Source organism: Lottia gigantea, assembly GCF_000327385.1.
Source record: "Lottia gigantea unplaced genomic scaffold LOTGIsca_2652, whole genome shotgun sequence".
In the NCBI taxonomy this organism is placed as follows: domain Eukaryota; kingdom Metazoa; phylum Mollusca; class Gastropoda; family Lottiidae; genus Lottia; species Lottia gigantea.
The window spans coordinates 1-920 of record NW_008708824.1 but is presented as its reverse complement, the minus strand read 5'-3'; the positions used below and the strand labels follow the sequence as shown (position 1 = coordinate 920).

Below are 920 nucleotides of genomic sequence, written 5' to 3'. Positions count from 1 at the left end.
GGCCAATAAGAGTATACATTCATCAGTGGACTTGCCTTGTGTCATAAATATACAACGAAACCCCTGTATAATCTGATAATCCATAAAACTAATGCTTCAGTAATGACTAAATTTTATTTTAATCGGATTAAAGAGATCCTGTTGTGTATTTATGACACAAGGCACGTCTACTGATGAATGTATACTCTTATTGGCCAAGTTTGAGAACTATTTAAAAGTTATATTCATTTTAAGAGGTAATATTCCTTTAAAGATGGGTTTGCTTATTTTTTTTGTCTTATTGGCCAAGTTTGATAACTATTTAAAAGTTATATTCATTTTAAGAGGTAATATTCCTTTAAAGAAAGGTTTGCTTATTTTTTTTGTCTTATTGGCCAAGTTTGATAATTTAGATTTACAGATCATTCTAAGACGTAATATTTCTTTACAGAGGCTACTAGTCGTAGCTACTAATATTTTCATTCCTATTCTGGTTCATAATGATTAAAATAGTTCATAGACATTGTTATTATTTGATTGATATTTAATTTAAAGATACTGGATACGTTATGTACAAATATAAATGAAATAAATGCCAAAAGTGTAGAAAAAATTTAATGTCTACTTCTATTCCAAATACCTAGCTGTCAATTCAGAACATGAGGTTTTCTAAACTTTTTAGGTGTATTGGGAGACACAAATAGCATTGATTTTCACCATTCCAATTTTTAATCAGTTTTTGACAATGCCACTCAACCTAAGCATTTTATTAGCAGCTTTTGCGATAGTAACATCATAAAACTCTTAATTGTAGTGGAACTTTAAGAACCACAGATATCTGATTGGAATGGTGCAAATCGATGTTATCAGTGTGTCCAATACACCCAAACAGCTTAGAATATCTCTGTACAAGCCCAGAAATTAGCAAAATCTGATGTACT

The 920-nt window shown here is 30.0% G+C and overlaps 1 protein-coding gene across 1 annotated transcript in view; it reads left to right on the top strand.

Moving 5' to 3' along the window:
* The window catches only part of LOTGIDRAFT_176694 (hypothetical protein), a gene marked incomplete at both ends in the record, with an annotated part of 2,887 nt that extends 2,400 nt beyond the window's left edge, over positions 1–487 (top strand). Inside the window, 2 exons of the mRNA XM_009056163.1 lie at positions 325–326; positions 431–487. Of these exons, the coding sequence (XP_009054411.1) occupies positions 325–326; positions 431–487 (59 nt within the window). The remainder of the gene's footprint in view (positions 1–324; positions 327–430) is intronic.
* Between the last annotated feature and the right edge of the window lie 433 nt (positions 488–920).